Source organism: Oncorhynchus masou, chromosome 5, assembly GCF_036934945.1.
Source record: "Oncorhynchus masou masou isolate Uvic2021 chromosome 5, UVic_Omas_1.1, whole genome shotgun sequence".
NCBI lineage: Eukaryota > Metazoa > Chordata > Actinopteri > Salmoniformes > Salmonidae > Oncorhynchus > Oncorhynchus masou.
Window position 1 is genome coordinate 10,313,751 of NC_088216.1, and position 16,692 is coordinate 10,330,442.

At 40.6% G+C, this 16,692-nt stretch overlaps 1 protein-coding gene across 1 annotated transcript in view; it reads right to left on the reverse strand.

Annotated features, from left to right (window-relative positions):
• LOC135525867 (gastrula zinc finger protein xFG20-1-like) overlaps positions 1–3,740 on the reverse strand; it is a 33,991-nt gene extending 30,251 nt beyond the window's left edge. Inside the window, 3 exon segments of the mRNA XM_064953809.1 lie at positions 2,169–2,346; positions 2,481–2,578; positions 3,149–3,740. Coding sequence (XP_064809881.1) covers positions 2,169–2,346; positions 2,481–2,578; positions 3,149–3,500 — 628 coding nt within the window. The 5' untranslated portion in view covers positions 3,501–3,740.
• Between the last annotated feature and the right edge of the window lie 12,952 nt (positions 3,741–16,692).

Here is a 16,692-nt window from a genome sequence, read left to right on the forward strand (position 1 = left end):
TGAATGAGTAGTTGACTGGTAGTGTATATGGTCAACCTGAACAAAAAAAGTCAACCTGAACATGTGTAACGGAGGTGAGAACGTGCCGTAAACTCACCCCACAGCTTGAAACGTCACAGATGGACCTAACCAACTGGTACCTTTTGCTTCAATCGGTTCATTGTGTTGAGAAGCAGATAATCAATAGTTTGAGGGGACAGGGACACTCGAGGAAGCTAAATTGTTAGCAGCACACCGGCGTCAGTTACATATGAACAAATAAAGTGAGTCATTTCCAAATGAAACCATGTTCTTTAAGGTCTATATAGTATATATATATTAAACCATGTTCTTTAAGGTCTATATAGTATGTATATTAAACCATGTTCTTTAAGGTCTATATAGTATGTATATTAAACCATGTTCTTTAAGGTCTGTATAGTATATATATTAAACCATGTTCTTTAAGGTCTATATAGTAATATATATATTAAACCATGTTCTTTAAGGTCTATATAGTATATATATATTAAACCATGTTCTTTAAGGTCTGTATAGTATATATATATATTAAACCATGTTCTTTAAGGTCTATATAGTATATATATTAAACCATGTTCTTTAAGGTCTATATAGTATATATATTAAACCATGTTCTTTAAGGTCTATATAGTATATATATATTAAACCATGTTCTTTAAGGTCTGTATAGTATATATATATTAAACCATGTTCTTTAAGGTCTATATAGTATATATATATATATTAAACCATGTTCTTTAAGGTCTATATAGTATATATATATTAAACCATGTTCTTTAAGGTCTGTATAGTATATATATATATATTAAACCATGTTCTTTAAGGTCTGTATAGTATATATATATATTAAACCATGTTCTTTAAGGTCTATATAGTATATATATTAAACCATGTTCTTTAAGGTCTATATAGTATATATATTAAACAATGTTTTTTAAAGTCTGTATGTTGGAGTTCAGCCTTCATTTGACCTGATAAAGTAGGAAATGAAATTAATTTTGTCCATTATAGAGACGGAGGCCAAGTCTCACAAAAAATGCTTTTCATTCAATCATATTTCATGGCTTTTAGAAAAGGTGTACGGAGCTTGTTTAAAATATAGATTTGCCTTTTTTAACAAGTTCTGTAGATCAGATGGTAATGAAGCAATACAGACCACATTGAAGTGTCTTGAGTTTAGTTTGTATGTTCTAGAGTCTAGTAATGATAGGGGGGTTGACTGGGACACACAATGTAACATCCATAATGTTGAGAAAATGTTTTTGTAAAACATGCTCCTTTTGAAACTTTCTCTCTAAATCTAACTTTCATTAAGGTTGTATATGGTCTATTGGTTTCTCTCTAAATCTAACTTTCATTAAGGTTGTATATGGTCTATTGGTTTCTCTCTAAATCTAACTTTCATCAAGGTTGTATATGGTCTATTGTTTTCTCTCTAAAGCTAACTTTCATTAAGGTTGTATATGGTCTATTGGTTTCTCTCTAAAGCTAACTTTTATCAAGGTTGTATATGGTCTATTGGTTTCTCTCCAAAGCTAACTTTCATCAAGGTTTTATATGGTCTATTGGTTTCTCTCTTTTCATTGGCAGAATCCTTTTTCAGTGTTATGATATTCATAACATCCATATACACCAGTCTATCTTCCTGTCAACTAACAGAACTCTGCTGGTTGTCCTGGTAACAGATACCAGTCTATCTTCCTGTCAACTAACAGAACTCTGCTGGTTGTCCTGGTAACAGACACCAGTCTATCTTCCTGTCAACTAACAGAACTCTGCTGGTTGTCCTGGTAACAGACACCAGTCTATCTTCCTGTCAACTAACAGAACTCTGCTGGTTGTCCTGGTACCAGTCTATTGTTATTGTTATTTTATATTTAACCTTTATTTAACTAGGCAAGTCAGTTAAGAACAAAATAATATTTACAATGACGGCCTAGGAACCGTGGGTTAACTGCCTTGTTCAGGGGCAGAACGGCAGATTTTTACCTTGTCTGCTCGGGATTCGATCTAGCAACCTTTCGGTTAGTGGCCCGACGCTCTAACTAAGGCTACCTGCTGCCCCAAAACTAACAGAACTCTGCTGGTTGTCCTGGTAACAGATACCAGATCTATTTCATTTGTTCAAACTAAACTACAGCACTTACTTTGATGAGTTAAATCTGATCCTTTCATCTCTTCTCCTCCTCTCACAGTTCCACTCAGCCCCGTTGTTTTCCTGCAGTCCACCAGCAGCACAGACAACCTCTTCCTGCCCAGCAGTAAGGTGCTACCAGGAGAGGCACGACGCGGGGACTCCAGGAGGGAGGAAGGGCTAGCGTTGTCCTGGTAACCATAAAGAGGGGACACAGACACGTATCATTATGGATGCTGATGTCACTGTTGTCATAAAGTGCTTCCAGAAACCCAGCCCAGACCCCAATAGAGCAAGCTGTATGCTAGACCAGACCAAGCTGTACCATCTGGTGTTCTGATCTGGAGAGACTCTTCTCTTCCTCGTCAGCATCAGGATGTTGTTGAGGCTCCCCAGAGGATCCACGATAGTCACGTCTCTCTCCTGTGTGAACGAGAACATCAAACAGATATTGAACTTATTGAACTGTCCTGTGTGGCTCAGTCAGTAGAGCATGGCGCTTGCAACGCCAAGCGTCGTGGGTTCGATTCCCGCTGGGACCACCCATATGTAAAAGTAGTGGCCCCAGCCGACTTGTAAGTCGCTTTGGACAAAAGCGTCTGCTAAATGGGATATATTATTGAACTTGCTTTTAAAATCATAGGGTCTTAGACGAGGCATTAATATATCTCAACTGGGCATATAATGCAAATATGAGTTGAAACAGGTGTACTTTGCATCCCTTCAATATTTTATGAAGAAATTATGCTCCAATATTGAATTTTAAAAGCCTGTTGCATTAGATGAGGTGCAGTTTAATATAGACCACATGGATAATTCAATACATAATCTAAAAGTCCCCAAAATACATGTACCAATGGCAGATTGACCCTTTAACAACTTATACAGTACTGAACAACATATTCAAGTGTAGAACTTCAGTAGAATGCCCCTTTAAAACCACATTAGTTCAACAACGGCATAGTTTGTGTCCCTGTTGAAGACAGTACTCACTGGTGTTAATCAGATATTCTGTCTCCTCCTCTTTCACTCCCAAAACGTCTTCCTCCTTCACCTTTATTGAGACAGCATCCTCTTCCTCTCGAAACGGTTCTTTCTCTTCCTTCACTATTACAGCCTCCTCTTCCTCCATTTTCATTCTGAATGATTCTTTCTCTCCTTTCACTGTCATATCCTCCTCCTCTTCTTTCACGACAATGTTCAGCGCCAGAGCGTCTTTCTCTCCTTTCACTGTAATATCCTCCTCTTCTTCATCTTTCACGACAATGTTCAGAGCCAGAGCTTCTTTCTCCAAACAGCAGACCTCATCTTCTTTAGCAGGGGATGAGTAGTTTAGTGAGCTCATGGTCCGGGATGTTAGCTAGCATTAGCGACTAGCTTAGTGCTAGGCTCAGTATCAATATTTAACAAGTTTGCAAATTGTACAATGAAATTAGGTTAAAGTTAACCAGTAGATACGTCGCCAGAAATGTGTTTTCAACACTGAGATTAGCTAATGTACATTAATAATGTCTAAAACCTCAATCTTTCAGTCTTATGTTGGCTAGCAAGCTACCGAGGTGGTTGAAAGAGCAGCCGTGTTGTTATTCCTGAAGAAGCGTCCCGTCCAGTCCATTATACGTCACACAAGAAGCATCACCTGAAAGACGCCATCTGCTGGCTGGAGTGGGTAACGCAGTTTGGAAACAGTTACGACACTTTTGTATTGGAAAAACGTCATAATAATTCAACAATAAACAGATATATTTTCTCTTACGTCTTTCAAATGATAATTTCCTGTACACAGACGTAGAAGCTTAATATGAATATGTAGATGATGATGATTAAATACTTATATGAATAGGTAGTGTGTTAATGTGTGTTTTCTCTGTTAATTTTTTACATTAGTTTTAATCGATATGTGACCATGCTATCCACTTCAATCAGTGTAAGATACAAACCATCCTGTAAAGAACAGTGCAAATGCATCACATGAAAATAGCACTTGATTTTCTGATTATCTGTAGTGCCATACACTGGGTAGACAAAACATTAAGAACACCTGCTCCTTCCATGACAAAGACTGACCAGTTTCTCATGTGTACCAAGAATGGTCCACCACCCAAACAGTGGCGGTCAGTGCCGTTTCAGATGAGGGAGGACCATTTGTTTTTCATGAGCATTGCCTTATTTCTACACAAGCATATTGGATGACTGTCATTCATATTCCATTCACCCTGTTCAATGAACGGGTTTAGGCTACTACATGATACTCACATTTTCACTGTAACCATCATGAGCTACAACCTGGTCTATGAATGAAAGTTGAGAATGTAGGTGCACACTGGTCGAGAGAAAAATACTGCCTACTGGTCGAGAGACAAATACTGCCTACTGGTCGAGAGAAAAATACTGCCTACTGGTCGAGAGACAAATACTGCCTATGAATGAAAGAGAGACAAATACTGCCTACTGGTCGAGAGACAAATACTGCCTACTGGTCGAGAGACAAATACTGCCTACTGGTCGAGAGACAAATACTGCCTACTGGTCGAGAGACAAATACTGCCTACTGGTCGAGAGACAAATACTGCCTACTGGTCGAGAGACAAATACTGCCTACTGGTCGAGAGACAAATACTGCCTACTGGTCGAGAGACAAATACTGCCTACTGGTCGAGAGACAAATACTGCCTACTGGTCGAGAGACAAATACTGCCTACTGGTCGAGAGACAAATACTGCCTAGCACACTCTGGACTACATCTAGCTGGGTGTCATCAGTAGTCCAACAGTTTCAAACAAGAGATTCTATTGGACATTCATCCCGGTTTTGTTCTGTTTATGTAATGTTTGTCAACAGAATCAGAGGAATGAATACACCCCTGATCATGCATAAACACAGGTCACTTTCATTACAGACACGTTGTATTCCTTCTTGCATCTATGTGCTCTCCTCTTATCACCTTCTCCCTTTGTTTCTGTACTTCAATGCACAACACATCAGCTATATGTGACCAGGAAAGAAAACATTTACAAGCCAAACCATTTCATAACTGAAACACACAGCCTACATCGTTGTCACCATATTAGCTAAAGTAACATCATAGTCAACAGAGCTAATAGAACTAACCTGCTACAATCATAGCATCGCTCTGTTTGGGTCAAGTGTTTGAGTAGACTAAACTAGATAGCTGCATTTGCTAGCTAAGTAAGTGAAACTGAAAGTGGAAAATAAATGACTAAATATCTCTCTCTCGCTTCTACTTCATTTTGGAATAAAATAATTTGTTCAAAACTGTTCAACTATTGTATTTTTTCTTCTTCTCTCTTTGAGTCAACTACTCAACACATGTTATGCACTTCAGTGCTAGCTAGCTGTAGCTTTTGCTTTCAGTACTAGATTAATTCTCTGATCCTTTAATTGGGTGGACAACATGTCAGTTCATGCTGCAAGAGCTCGGATAGGTTTGGAGGACGTCCTCCGGAAGTTGTCATAATTACTGTGTAAGTCTATGGACGCCTTGAGAACCATAATCCTCTTAGGTTTTGTATTGAAGTCAATGTACCCAGAGGAGGATGCAAAATAGTATGTTTTAATCAATTATTTGGTGACGTGATTATATTTAGTATAGTTTTATCTAAAAAAAAATCAGTGAGGAGGAGGGTCCTCCCCTTCCTCCTCTGAGGAGCCTCCCCTGCACCCAAAGGACATCCAGCCAACTTGACACAATTGTGGGAAGCATTGGAGTCAAAATGGGCCAGCTTCCCTGTGGAACACTTTCGACAGCTTGAACAGTCCGTAACTCAATGAATTGAGGCTGTTCTGAGGGGAAAAGGGGAGGGTCCAACTCCATATTAGGAAGTTGTTCCAAATGTTTGGTATAATCAGTAGATATATCTGGGGCGGCAGTGTAGCCTAGTGGTTAGAGCATTGGACTAACCGAAAGGTTGCAAGTTCAAATCCCCGAGCTGACAAGGTACAAAATCTGTCGTTCTGCCCCTGAACAGGCAGTTAACCCACTGTTCCTAGGCCGTCATTGAAAATAAGAATTTGTTCTTAACTGACTTGCCTAGTAAAATAAAGGTAAAAAAAATAAATAAAAAAATAAAATCTGCCATATAGCAGACACTTCTTCCAAAGGGATTTACAGTCATGTGTGCAAACACATTACATATGGGTGGTCACAGGAATCAAACCCACTACCCTGGTTTAACAAGCACTATACTCCACCAACTGAGCAACAGGACCACAAGGAATGATCAAGGAATGACGCAGATAAACACACACAGCCTGAATTTGAAAAATCTAATTTAATTAAGACAGTAACATTGAAACTGACAAACTCCATATTTAGTTCAAATCAAATGTTATTTGTCACAGGAATACAACAGGTGTCGACCTGACAGTGAAATGCTGAATACAACTGCTGTAGTAGACCGTGAAATGCTTCTTACAAGCACAGCCTGGAATCTAACTAAGGACTGTGAAATTCTTACTGACAAGCACTTACACACAATGTAGTTAAGAAAAATAAGAGGTAAGAAAATATTTACTAAATAAACTAAAGAAAAAAAAGTAACACAATGAAATAACAATAACGAGGCTATATACATGGGGTACCAGTACAGAGTTAATGTGGAGGCTATATACAGAGGGTACCAGTACCGAGTCAATGTGGAGACTATATACAGGATATACCAGTACAGAGTCAGTGTGGAGGCTATATACAGGAGGCACCAGTACAGAGTCAATGTGGAGGCTATATACAGGAGGTACCAGTACAGAGTCAATGTGGAGGCTATATACAGGGGTACCAGTACAGAGTCAATGTGGAGCCTATATACAGGAGATACCAGTACAGAGTCAATGTGGAGGCTATATACAGGGGTACCAGTACAGAGTCAATGTGGAGCCTATATACAGGAGGCACCAGTACAGAGTCAATGTGGAGGCTATATACAGGGGTACCAGTACAGAGTCAATGTGGAGCCTATATACAGGAGATACCAGTACAGAGTCAATGTGGAGGCTATATACAGGAGGCACCAGTACAGAGTCAATGTGGAGGCTATATACAGGAGGCACCAGTACAGAGTCAATGTGGAGGCTATATACAGGAGGCACCAGTACAGAGTCAATGTGGAGGCTATATACAGGGGGTACCAGTACAGAGTCAATGTAGAGGCTATATACAGGGGGTACCAGTACAGAGTCAATGTGGAGGCTATATACAGGGGGTACCAGTACAGAGTCAATGTGGAGGCTATATACAGGGGGTACCAGTACAGAGTCAATTGTTTTAATTTTTTATTTTACTTTTATTTAACCAGTTCTCATTTTCAACTGCTACCTGACCAAGATAAAGCAAAGCAGTGTGACAAAAACAACACAGAGTTACACGTAAACAAACTTACAGTCAATAACACAATAGAAAAATCTATGTACAGTGTGTGCAAATGTAGAAGAGTAGAGGTAAGGCAATAAATAGGCCATTGAGGCAAAATAATCACAATTTAGCAAAAACACTAGAGTGATAGATGTGGAGATGATGATGTGCAAGTAGAGATACTGGGGTGCAAAAGAGCAAGAGGATAAGTAACAATATGGGGATGAGGTAGATGGGTGTGCTATTTACAGATGGGCTGTGTACAGGTGCAGTGATCGGTAAGCTGCTCTGACAGCTGATGCTTAAAGTTAGAGAGGGAGATATAAGACTCCATCTTCAGTGATTTTTGCAATTCGTTCCAGTCATTGGCAGCAGAGAACTGGAAGGAAAGGCTGCCAAAGGAAGTGTTGGTTTTGGGGATGACCAGTGAAATATACCTGCTGGAGCGTGTGCTACAGGTGGGTGTTGCTATGGTGACCAGTGAGCTGATATAATGCGGGGCTTTACCAAGCAAAGATTTATAGATGACCTGGAGCCAGTGGGTTTGGTGATTAATATGTATTGAGGGCCAACCAACAAGAGCATACAGGTCATAGTATATGGGGCTTTTGTGACCAAACGGATGGCACTGTGATAGGCTACATACAGTTTGCTGAGTAGAGTGTTGGAGGCTATTTTGTAAATTACATCGCCGAAGTCAAGGATCGGTAGGGTAGTCAGTTTAACGAGGGTATGTTTGGCAGCATGAGTGAAGGAGGATTTGTTGCGAAAGAGGAAGCCGATTCTAGATTTAATTTTGGATAGGCGATGCTTAATGTGAGTCAGGAAGGAGAGTTTACAGTCTAACCAGACACCTAGGTATTTATAGTTGTCCACATATTCTAAGTCGGAACCTTCCTGAGTAGTGAGGCTAGTCGGGTGGGCGGATGCAGGCAGCAACCGCTTGAAGAGCATGCACTTAGTTTTACTAGCTTTTTAAAGTAATTGGGGGCCACCGAAGGATAGTTGTACGGCAGTATTGGTTGTTTGGAGGTTTGTTAGCACAGTGTCCAAAGAAGGGCCAGATGTATACAGAATGGTGTCGTCTGCAAAGAGGTGGATCAGAGACGAACCAGCAGCAAGAGCGACATTGATATATACAGAGAAAAGAGTCGGCCCGAGAAATGAACCCTGTGGCACCCCCATAGAGACTGCCAGAGGTCCAGACAACAGGCCCTCGGATTTGACAAACTGAACTCTATCTGAGAAGTAGTTGGTGAACCAGGTGAGGCAGTCATTTGAGAAGCCAAGGCTATTGAGTATGCCGATAAGAATGCAGTGATTGACAAGAGTCGAAAGCCTTGGCCAGGTTGATGAAGACGGCTGCACAGTACTCTATTTTATCGATGGCAGTTATGATATCGTTTAGGACCTTGAGCGTGGCTGAGGTGCACCCATGACCAGCTTAGAAACCAGACTGCATAGTGGAGAAGGTACGGTGGGATTCTAAATGGTTGGTGACCTCTTTGTTAACTTGGCTTTCGAAGATTTTTAGAAAGACAGGGTAGGATAGATATAGGTGTATAACAGTTTGGGTCTAGAGTGTCTCCCCCTTTGAAGAGGGGGATGACCACGGCAGCTTTCCAATCTTTGGGGATCTCAGATGATACGAAAGAGAGGTTGAATAGGCTAGTAATAGGGGTAAAGCAAACTTTAGAAAGAGAGGGTCCAGATTGTCTTGCCCGGCTGATTTGTAGGGATCCAGATTTTGCAGTTCTTTCAGAACATCAGCTATCTGGATTTGGGTGAAGGAAAATCGGGGGGAGGCGGCTTTGGAAAGATGTTGCAGGGGGTACTGAGATGTTGGCCGGGGTAGGGGTAGCCATGTGGAAAGCATGGCCAGCCGTAGAAAAATGATTATTGAAATTATCGATGATCGTAGATGTATCGGTGGTGACCGTGTTTCCTTTCCTCAGTGCAGTGGGCAGCTGGGAGGAGGTGCACTTATTCTCCATGGACTTCTCCATTCGTGCTCCAGGATGCAAATTTCTGTTTGAAAACAGAATTTCTAGTTTTTCTAATTGACTGAGTATATTGGTTCCTGACTTCACTGAAAAGTTGCACATCTCCATGGACTTTACAGTGTTCCAGAACTTTTTTGAGTTAGTGTTGCAGGAAGCAAATTTCTGCTTGAAAAAGCTAACCTTGGCTTTTCTAACTGCCTGTGTATAATGGTTTCTAGCTTCCCTGAACAGCTGCATCTCACGGGGGCTGTTCGATGCTAATGCAGAACGCCACAGGATGTTTTTGTGCTGTTCAAGGGCAGTCAAGTCTGGGGTGAACCAAGGGCCATATCTGTCCTTAGTTCTACATTTTTTTTGAAGGGGCGTGCTTATTTAAGATGGTGAGAAAAGCACTTTTAAAGAGCAACCAGTTATCCTCTACTGACGGGATGAGGTTAGTATCCTTCCAGGATACCCGGGCCAGGTCGATTAGAAAGGCCTGCTCGCTGATGTGTTGTCAGGAGAGTTTGACAGCGATGAGGGGTGGTCATTTGACCGTGGACCCATTATGCACGTAGGCAATGAGGTAGTGATGGCTGAGATCCTGGTTGAAAACAGCAGAGGCGTATTTAGAGGGCAAGTTGGTCAGGATGATATCTAAGAGGGTGACCATTGTTACGCATTTAGCGTTGTACCTGGTGGTTTCCTTGATAATTCGTGTGAGATTGAGGGCATCTAGCTTAGATTGTAGGACGGCTGGGGTGTTAAGCTGGTCCCAGTTTAGGTCACCTAACAGTGCGAACTCTGAAGATAGATGGGGGGAAATCAATTCACATATGGTGTCCAGGGCACAGCTGAGGGCTGAGAGGGATCTATAACAAGCGACAACGGTGAGAGACTTGTTTCTGGAAAGGTGGATTTTTAAAAGTAGAAGCTCTAATTGTTTTGGGCACAGACCTTGATAGTACGACAGAACTCTGCAGGCTATCTCTGCAGAAGATTGTAACTCAGCCCCCTTTAGCATTTCTATCTTGTCGGAAAATGTTATAGTTAGAGATGGAAATTTCAGGATTATTGGAGGTGTACGAAGCCAGATAGAACTATTCAGACATTCCAAATCAGGCTTCATCCATATCATGAAGGTGGATATTGATCCAACCATTTCAAAAGTAATGACCGGGCTGATGGAAACAGGATATGCCTGTACACTTTTCTAAATGCAGACAGACAATTTGTTAGGCCATTTGACATGGTGGGGTCTTTTTGTGTCAGTAAAAATGTAAAAACGAGAAATGGTGGTGGAAACTCATTTATGAGCAAATATTTATATAATAACCATCATATCTTAGTTAACTTGGAGTCACATGATGATATGTTGTGTGGTCCTCCCACTACGACTTGGGAACCCATGTAGTTTATTAGGCTACAGATGAAATAAGTTATGAACTTCACAGGGTGGTGAAACTACATGTGATGAGCTTGATGCTCAATTCCAATACATTTTGATGGTATTGTTCTGGTGACATGATGATTGATGCTTGGCTGCCATTTGACAAATAAAATACAAAAAGAATACTTAAACACAGTTTCCCACAAATATGATGATGTCATAATGAATTCATGACACGTGATTGAACAAATATGATGATGTCATAATTAATTCATGACACGTGATTGAACAAATATGATGATGTGGGGCGGCAGGGTAGCCGAGTGGTTCGAGCATTGGACTAGTAACTGGAAGGTTGCAAGTTCAAATCCCTGAGCTGACAAGGTACAGATCTGTCGTTCTACCCCTGAACAGAGAGTTTGACAGCGATGAGGGGTGGTCAGATTTTCACATTGATCAAACATCACATGGATTTCTTTTGTGGAAACAATGTTTATTCAACCAGTGGGAGGCTTGTAAATTCCCCCAGAAAAGTGGAACGAGGAATTCTTCTTTGAGACAATGATAAACAGCAATCCTTGGGAGAGTTGTGGTGGATATTATAAAATAAGGATCTGCTGGACTCCAAGTCAAACCAAGATTCTTTATTTCTGAGCTCAGAGAGAATAACAGAGTTACACAGCGCAGTGTAGACAGTCTGAATTCCTGAAGCATTGAGTGATGAGCACATATCTTTATAGTTTCCTGTTCCTGGGCGGGACTTTATTCATACAAGGACACAGGTGCAGCTGGTTTGCAACACAGAATGATACTCCCAAGAACAGGAGATTATAATAGGACAGTTTCACAAGGTTAGTCACATACTCAGTTATGTGGACACACAGACAATTAACATTTTCCATTACAGTCTGAACATTTTCATTTCATTAAATCATCAGTGGGTCAACAATGCAGATGTCAACAATGGAACTAATGCATTACATTCAAATATCACTTGATTATCTGTAGTGCTGGAGGAATGACACACCCAGATAAACACACATAAAGAGTTTAAAAAAGGACCGGTTAAACACATGGAATCTGATCTACTCTATATTCAAACTGACATACTCCATATTCACTTCATGTTTTCTAATAAAAACATACAAATATATATGTTTCAGTTTACTGAGTTTAAAAAAGGACAGTTTAAAAGAAGGAACCTGATCTTCTTTATATTCAAACAGACTCCATATTCAATTCATGTTTTCTAATAAAAACACACAAATATATTTTTGAGTATACTTTGTACCATTCAATTTCACATGGTATAAACAAGTAAACACATTCTCCGTCAACAATATAAGACAATGGACAATGATATGTGAAATATGAGTTCACACACTAGGATAAGTAAGTATACTCTCCTGTGTGGATTCTCACATGACTTTTAAGTGTCTGTGATGAGTAATATGTCCCACAGTCTTTGTAAGGCTTCTCCCCTGTGTGCAGTCTCAGGTGTTCCTTCAGGCTTCCTAAATGGGTAAAACACTTTGAACACTGGGAGCAGTGGTAAGGCTTCTCTCCTGTGTGTATTCACTCATGACTCCTCAGGCTTTATAAAGGGCCAAAACTGTTTCCACACTGGGCGCAATGGTATGGTGTCTCCCTAGTGTATTCGCTCATGAGCATTGAGGGTGTCTAAGCGCTTAAAACTCTTCCCACACTGAGAGCAAGTGTGTGGCTCCACTCCTGTGTGTATCCTCTCATGTCTTTTCAGGCTAGCTAAATGGTTAAAACTCTTTCCACATTGTGAGCAGTAGTAAGGCTTCACCCCTGTGTGCAGTCTCATGTGTTCCTTCAGGCTTCCTGACCGGATAAAGCACTTTCCACACTGGGTGCAATTGTATGGCTTCTCCCCTGTGTGTATTTTCTTGTGGGTTTTGAGGGTGTCTAACCGCTTAAACCGCTTTCCACACTGGGAGCAATGGAAAGGCCTGTTCTGTGTGTGCGTTCGCTCATGAGCTTTCAGATTTCCTAAGTGGTTAAAACTCTTTCCACACCGGGCGCAATTTTGAGTCTTCGGTTCTGCGTGTCCCCTCTCATGTCTTTTCAGGCTTCCTAACTTGGTAAAACTCTTTCCAATCTGGGAGCAGAGGTGTCGTCTTGCTGGTTTGGATGTCTCTGGTTCCTCCGAGGTTGGTTTTCCTCCTGCCAAAGACAGTGTTTATTTAAAGAGAGACGTGAATGAAATCTCCACATCATAAAACTGCCTTGCTATGAGGTTTAACCACGGATTATCTTGGCAAAGGAGAAATGTTCACTAACAGGGATGGAAACACATTTGTGCACAGAATATGAGAGAAATAAGCTTTTTGAAACATGGGACCAACACTTTTTATTTTTGTATATACTTATTAAATACTTATTTCCCACCATAATTTGCAAATAAATTCATTCAAAAATCCTACAATGTGATTTTCTGGATTTTTTTCTTCTCATTTCGTCCGTCATAGTTGAAGTGTACCTATGATGAAAATTACAGGCCTCTCTCATCTTTTTAAGTGGGAGAACTTGCACAATTGGTGGCTGACTAAATACATTTTTGCCCCACAGTATGTTCTCTCTCCACTGGCTGTTGTCATGGAAATTGCAAGATTATGATTATTAACGCTTGTATTGCATTATAATGGTTGTTTTATTCGACAGAATAGACTGTTCTGTTAACTATTGTGTGTGTGTGTTCTACTGAGGATGGGCCTCTATGAGATAACACTGACAGAGGAGATTTTACGATGTCTTTGGGTGATAAAACCTAAAGAGCATTCCAGAGAACATGAGTTAATAGAGTATTCTGTTAACTATTGTGTGTGTGTGAGAACATGAGGTCTGTTCTATACCGTACCAGGAAGAGACCAGACACTGGTCTATACAATGAAAACTGTTGACACAGCAGATGCTGTTTGCTATGTATTATAGATATCTTTCATACAAATCTTAACCTTGTGGCCATTCTATGTATCTGTTGCTCGTCATGTAGGTTGAAAGGGGTGCATCTTGGTTATAAAAGACCTTTGTACTTTTGTTTTGCCACTCTCAACGGATCATTAGAAAATGGTGAGTCGTTGACAAGTCATTGGTATTGTAAAGCTCTTATTATTAAAATATGTAGTTTAAGTATAACTCTGACTTGGTGTGATAAGTTCGTATCTCCTCATTTGATAGTAAAGAAATTAACCACCACACTATCTGGCCAACATGCTCCACTCTAGTCTCCACTGGCTATCTGGCTAACAGGCTCCACTCTAGTCTCCACGAGCTATCTGGCCAACAGGCTCCACTCTAGTTTCCACTGGCTATCTGGCCAACATGCTCCACTCTAGTCTCCACTAGCTATCTGGCCAACATGCTCCACTCTAGTCTCCACTGGCTATCTGGCCAACAGGCACCACTCTAGTCTCCACTAGCTATCTGGCCAACAGGCTCCACGAGCTATCTGGCCAACAGGCTCCACTCTAGTCTCCACTGGCTATCTGGCCAACAGGCTCCACTCTATTCAGTATCTTCTACTGATGTGCCTGGTAGCACTAATCTACTCTTTTCCTTTCAGCAGGTTAATACCTGCCTGGCGCCTGATAAAGGAATAGACATCTTTAAGGTAACTTAAAACTGTATGACGGGTGTGAAATGTATTAGAGTTATGAGGCTTTAATAATGTGTGTGTATCGGACAAGACTAGGACGTTACTATGTAAGCAGAAGTATAGGTGAGACATTCAAGGAGAAGAGGACAGACATCTTGTGACCACTGTAAAACTGATAACAGGAAGGAGGTCTCTCCACCCAGGGAGGGGAGAAGCCGTTAGGCTTGCAGAATATTATGGAACATGTGGCAGAATAAGATAAGCAATATACACGGGTAGAACATTGGGAGAGAGTTAGAGAAGAGGGGCATTTATAAAGTGTATGTGAAAACCAAATGTGAGGTATAAAAGGCTATGTGCAATGGATGATTTTCAGAACTCTGAAAAAAATCTCAGAACTCAGAACCTTTTGCAGAATTCTGAGACTTTGTCTTTGTTGATTTTCAGAACGTTCTCTGAATAAAGGATTGACCTATTGCAGACTGAGACTTTGTCTAGTTCTTCTGTTAAACCCCAACCTCGGGTGAACTGGTTAAAGTTTACGTGATTGTTGGGATTAAACATTCTCGTGACGGCGCCCCAACAAAATCTCTATCTTTACCCCCCCTCTACAATGAAGATCTGTGAAGTTATTTGATTTTTTATGAATTACCTGATTCAGCAGGCTGAGAAAGCCAGGTTCATTGATTCACTATTACCTGATTCAGCATGCTGAGAAAGCTCGGTTCATTGATTCACTATTACCTGATTCAGCAGGCTGAGAAAGCCAGGTTCATTGATTCACTATTACCTGATTCAGCATGCTGAGAAAGCTCGGTTCATTGATTCACTATTACCTGATTCAGCATGCTGAGAAAGCTTGGTTCATTGATTCACTATTACCTGATTCAGCATGCTGAGAAAGCTTGGTTCATTGATTCACTATTACCTGATTCAGCATGCTGAGAAAGCTCGGTTCATTGATTCACTATTACCTGATTCAGCATGCTGAGAAAGCTCGGTTCATTGATTCACTGTTACCTGATTCAGCATGCTGAGAAAGCGAGGTTCATTGATTCACTATTACCTGATTCAGCATGCTGAGAAAGCGAGGTTCATTGATTCACTATTACCCGATTCAGCATGCTGAGAAAGCTAGGTTCATTGATTCACTATTACCCGATTCAGCATGCTGAGAAAGCTAGGTTAATACCTGCCTGGCACCCCAACAAAATCTCTAACAATATCGCTACAGAATTAGCATAGTAAGGCCATGTAACTTAAGGTGAAATACATGAAATACATGTTGGTATCTGATGGTGCAAACGCCATGACAGGGAGACATAGTGGAGTGGTAACGTGCAAACAGTTTCTCCCGACGCCAGAGTTATGTGCTTCCTTTCAAGCACACCCTTCTCATTAACCTGTGGTGAGTTATTCATAATTTTTTGATGAACAAATAAGGTTTTATATGAAAGATGGTTAAATAAAAAAACATAATTATATCATTATTATTTGTGCCCTGGTCCTATGAGAGCTCTTTTGTAATTTCCCACAAGCCGGGTTTTGACAAAAACTCACTCATTCTTATGTTTAATAACTGTATCATATAGTGTGTGTGTAGCAGGCTTACAGTGATGTAAAAAACAACATTTGAAAGTAGCACCCTGGTGCCAGGCAGCTGGAGGAAGCTGGAGGTTAAATGTTTGAAGGGGTACGGAACTATGAATGTTTGGGAACCACTGCTCTTCATCATACCATTTTTAAATTCCTCATCAATCCACGTGGATTTAACAGTTTTTACAGTCATTTTCTTAATGGGTGCTACTTATTAGTAACTGGGATAAGCAGTTTCAAATGTGTCAAGGGCAGTGTCTGGTTGCTCCTCAATACACACCACGGACCAACAAATATTATTTACATCAACAACATAGGAATCACTACAAAACTTATTGTATGACCTCTTATACACAATATTAGTCCCAGCCTTTGGAACGGTGGTTTTCCTAGACATGGCTACTATATTGTGATCACTACATCTGATGGATCTGGATACTGCTTTAAAACCCATTTCTGCAGCATTAGTAAAGATATGATCAAACCATGTTGATGATTTCATTCCTCTACTGTTTGTCACTAACCTGGTTGGTTGATTGATAACCAGGTTGTAGGCACCAGTTACAGTTTGAAGCTTTC